This window comes from Nematolebias whitei, chromosome 10 (genome assembly GCF_014905685.2).
Source record: "Nematolebias whitei isolate Nwh7 chromosome 10, NemWhi1, whole genome shotgun sequence".
Lineage (NCBI taxonomy): Eukaryota > Metazoa > Chordata > Actinopteri > Cyprinodontiformes > Rivulidae > Nematolebias > Nematolebias whitei.
The window spans coordinates 5226113-5228824 of record NC_056507.1 but is presented as its reverse complement, the minus strand read 5'-3'; the positions used below and the strand labels follow the sequence as shown (position 1 = coordinate 5228824).

The following is a 2712-nucleotide window of genomic DNA, read 5'->3' as shown; positions in this document are numbered from 1 at the left end:
GTCACAAATTAAGGTCAAAGGTAAAACAAGATATTTGCTTGTCCCACTCATAACTTTTGATCTGCTGAAGATAATGTAATGAACCTCATATACGTATGCATCATCATAAGGTCAAGGTTACAAATCAAGGTCAATGTTTAAGCATTGTATTTGCTTGTCTTGTCCATAACTTCTGTTCTCTTCTATATAATCCAATGGAAATTCATACACATACATCATCACTAGACAGATTGCCTCATGCACTTTTCATTCCCTGGCTCCACGGTAACAAATCAAGGTCAAAGGTGAAACAAGGTCTTTGCTTGTCCCACCCATAACTTTTGATCTGCTGAAGATAATTTAGCAAACCTCATACACATATGCATCATCATAACCCCAGCTCCAAGGTCAAGGTTTAAACAAGGTTTTTGCTTGTCCTTCCATAACTTTTGATCTGCTGAAGATAATGTAATGAACCTCATACACATATGCATCGTCATAGCGCCACGGTCAAGGTCACAAACCAAGGTCAATGTTTAAACAGAGTATTTGCTTGTCTTGTCCATAACTTTTGATCCCCTCAAGATAATTAAATTGAAATTCATTCACATATGCATCATCACTAGACAGATTTCCTCATGCACTTTTCATTCCCTGGCTCCAAGGTCACAAATCAAGGTCAAAGGTAAAATGAGGCATTTGCTTGTCCCACCCATAACTTTTGATTTGCTCCATCTAATTGAATGAAACTGGATAAACATATGCATTATTACTAGACGGAGTGTCTGGTACAATTTTCATCACCCAAGCTTCAAGATCAAGGTCACAAATCAAGGTCAAAGGTCATACAGTGTCTTTGCCTGTCTTTTATCTGATCGTGTTCGTAACAAACTGCACTAACGGGTAAACTGTTGTTTGAAATGTGCAGAAAAACATCTAAAGTTGTTAACAGTCTTTGAGTTAAAAGTACAATAAATGAAAGAAGCATTCCTTCAATGAATGCATATGGCTATTTGCTTCGTATGCCAGTTTTTAAACGAAGATCTCATGTGATCTGTTAGCTCTCAGAGTATGTGTTGGGGACAAACATCACCATATTAAAGCCCAGTGTGTTTACTAGGATCGGCCAGCTGTGGCAGCCACCATGAATGGGGTCGACTCCACAAGTTAATCAGTTGTAAAGGTTCATCCAGTGATTACTTTCAAAGAGCTTCACTTAACTACGTTCACAGGTTCCTGAGATATTTGGCTAACAGACATGCACATGTTCAGTCCAGAAAAAGCACTAATCTTGAAAAACACAAACATTAGCTATTCAAATCCCTCAGCGATTGTTGTACCGCCTGTTTATTAGAGACCGGTTCGAACAAATCCTCGTGTGTGTTCTTACTCTTGCAGCCCTCTCCGGTTTGTTCAACTCCCGAAGCCAAACGTCTCTGGACAGTCCGCGGCCGCCTCTGTCCTCCTCCGAGTCTGAGGCGTCTCTCCAACCACCAAGCCAGCCTCTGTGGCGTAAGTCTTTAATTTTATGGTTCTAATTATACTCAATGATAGGTCAGCCTGCCTCAATATCTTCTGACAAGCATCTAAATTTGATGCTTTCTGAGAGAAATTGAAGCCTGAAATGTCAAAGACACAGATAAAATGTGGCTTTCACATACTGTTCTAGTTTTTTTAAGAATTTATACATTGACGTGTGGAGAACTGCACAGATATTTATATTTAGTCTGTTTACCTGTTAACACTGATTAGAGACTCTAACCTCAGACATGCGGGGGTTTAGCTCTGCTGTGGAAAAATAAATAACTGTATAACGAAAAGGCGGAACTAAAAAATGAGGAAGATGTTGCATTCCCATTAAAATTTGTTCCTTCACACTGGAAAAAACATGTGGTCTGAAAGTGATTAAAGCATTTCATTAAGAAATTAGTTCAGGAAAATACACATAAGTCGAAACTTTCAGTTTTCTGACGTGTGAGAAAATTATTTTTGATCAGTTTTGGAAATAAAAGGGATTTGTAGTTTTTTCAATTGAATAGAACAACAAACCATTTAAGCCTCCCATTCAGTGCATGTTTTGTTGAACAAACTGAATATGATGTGAATAACGAGTAATGGGAAGGCACAACTTTATGATCATCCTAAAATTTTACAATCAGAGCGCCCCTTTGTTAGGAAAAACCCTAAAATTCAAACCAACAAAGTAAATGTGTTGCAAATTGTCCTGTGGGAGCGAGGTCGGTTATAAAATCGCAGTTAAGGTTTCATTTCTTTACTTTTCTTGAATCTTTCTTTTGCCGGCTTAGTGTTTTTATAATTAAATTATCCACAGGTTTTCCCTTCGGACCAGTTGTTTTGTTAAATCCTACTTTAATTTCCTGCGGGATCAATAAAGTTATATCTTATCTTGTTTGCTCTATTTCCCCCTTGTAAACATTGTGCTCACTTTATATATTTTAAAATTATTATGATTAATATTTTTGTTGATTCTTTATCTTCTCGACTTTCCGGCTGATTTCTTGTCACAGTGGGACCTGCTTCTGTTTCAGGCGTAGTTGTTGGCCTTTTAAACCACCCAGTGTTCAGACCACTGATGCAACCTGCATGAAAACACCTTCACACTTCACACATATGCATGCATGCATGCATGCATGCATGCATGCATGCATGCATGGATGGATGGATGGATGGATGGATGGATGGATGGATGGATGGATGGATGGATGGATGGAT

General features: G+C 38.3%; 1 protein-coding gene across 1 annotated transcript in view; it reads left to right on the top strand.

The window, feature by feature from the left end:
• Positions 1-2712, top strand: part of ppip5k1b (diphosphoinositol pentakisphosphate kinase 1b) — a 77139-nt gene that overhangs the window by 72289 nt on the left and 2138 nt on the right. Inside the window, exon 29 of the mRNA XM_037683263.1 lies at positions 1378-1491. Coding sequence (XP_037539191.1) covers positions 1378-1491 — 114 coding nt within the window. The remainder of the gene's footprint in view (positions 1-1377; positions 1492-2712) is intronic.